Genomic DNA, 1,593 nt, shown 5'->3' on the forward strand with positions numbered 1-1,593 from the left:
TATATATTTTTTTTTTCACACAAAAGAAATTGTATGACTTGAAGACTTGGGCTATAGCACTTCAGTCATATAAAATGATCATATTATCTGATCAGATCAGATTATTTTATGCTTTTTTTCGAGCCCCATCATTATTTGAAAAAGAGCAGCATGAACATTCTTCAAAACGTCTCCTCTGACAAAGCAAATTAAACAGAAATGATATAAGGGTGAACTATTCCTTTAAAATATTAAAAACATTCTTCATGATATGATATGTTTCTCCTGAGTTTTTCATGATTTTGTGTTGTTTTCCTACCAAAATGTCTTATATGTATTACATGTTCTGTTCATTTTCAGAGAATCTGTTGGATGATTTCCTGCTGACGTACCCTGTGTTCATGTCCACCAGTGACCTGTGCCAAGCACTACTCGGTCAATATCCTTCTCATGATATGCACATATGCTCTCTTATGCTTCATTGCTGATGTTGTTTTTGCTATAACAGCTGCCTGCTTACATTTTTAAAGGTGAACTGTGTTTACAATACAACAAAAACAACCATTTAAAAGTTTGGGGTAATATTTTTAATGTTTTTAAAATAAGTCTCATATGCTAACCAAGGCTGAATTTGTTTGATCAAAAATATAGTAAAAAAAAACATAATATTGCAAAATCTTAATACAATTTAAAAGAATGGTTTTCATTTTTAATATATTTTAAAATGTAATTTATTCATGTGATGCAAAGCTGAATTTTCAGCATCATTACTACAGTCATCAGTGTCACATGATCCTTCAGAAATCATTCCGATATGCTGATTTGCTGCTCAAAAACATTTCTTATAATCAATGTTAATGCTGTTTAATATTTTTGATGAAACTCTTATACATTTTTCAGGTTTCTATAATTAAACCAAAGTTCAAAAGAACAGTTTTTATTTGAAATTGTTTATATATATATATATGTGTGTGTGTGTGTATTAGGGCTGTGCGATATTGAAGAAAAATGCGATATGCGATAACTCATTAAATAATGCGATATTCGATATGCAATACGATAATGCTTAAAGTGCCACATGCTCAGATGAAACAGTTTTACTCAGCGGTTTTCATTTTTAATATATTTTAAAATGTAATTTATTCATGTGATGCAAAGCTGAATTTTCAGCATCATTACTACAGTCATCAGTGTCACATGATCCTTCAGAAATCATTCCGATATGCTGATTTGCTGCTCAAAAACATTTCTTATAATCAATGTTAATGCTGTTTAATATTTTTGATGAAACTCTTATACATTTTTCAGGTTTCTATAATTAAACCAAAGTTCAAAAGAACAGTTTTTATTTGAAATTGTTTATATATATATATATGTGTGTGTGTGTGTATTAGGGCTGTGCGATATTGAAGAAAAATGCGATATGCGATAACTCATTAAATAATGCGATATTCGATATGCAATACGATAATGCTTAAAGTGCCACATGCTCCGATGAAACAGTTTTACTCAGCTATTGCTGAGTCAGTTTTGTGAACTTCTATAACTATCTTGTGTCATATATATATGGTTATTTGTATGCATGTATGTTCCTGTAAAACCACAACAAATTCC

General features: G+C 30.0%; 1 protein-coding gene across 2 annotated transcripts in view; it reads left to right on the plus strand.

The window, feature by feature from the left end:
• Nucleotides 1-1,593, plus strand: part of LOC107728526 (rap guanine nucleotide exchange factor 5-like) — a 33,718-nt gene that overhangs the window by 18,870 nt on the left and 13,255 nt on the right. For both annotated transcript variants that reach the window (XR_001638485.1, XM_016538730.1), the window contains exon 2: nucleotides 340-418. Coding sequence is in view for 1 of the 2 variants with exons in the window: in XM_016538730.1 (XP_016394216.1) it covers nucleotides 340-418 (79 nt within the window). In the remaining variant the exon portion in view is untranslated. The remainder of the gene's footprint in view (nucleotides 1-339; nucleotides 419-1,593) is intronic.

This window comes from Sinocyclocheilus rhinocerous, unplaced genomic scaffold, assembly GCF_001515625.1.
Source record: "Sinocyclocheilus rhinocerous isolate Xijiao unplaced genomic scaffold, SAMN03320098_v1.1 scaffold3047, whole genome shotgun sequence".
NCBI lineage: Eukaryota > Metazoa > Chordata > Actinopteri > Cypriniformes > Cyprinidae > Sinocyclocheilus > Sinocyclocheilus rhinocerous.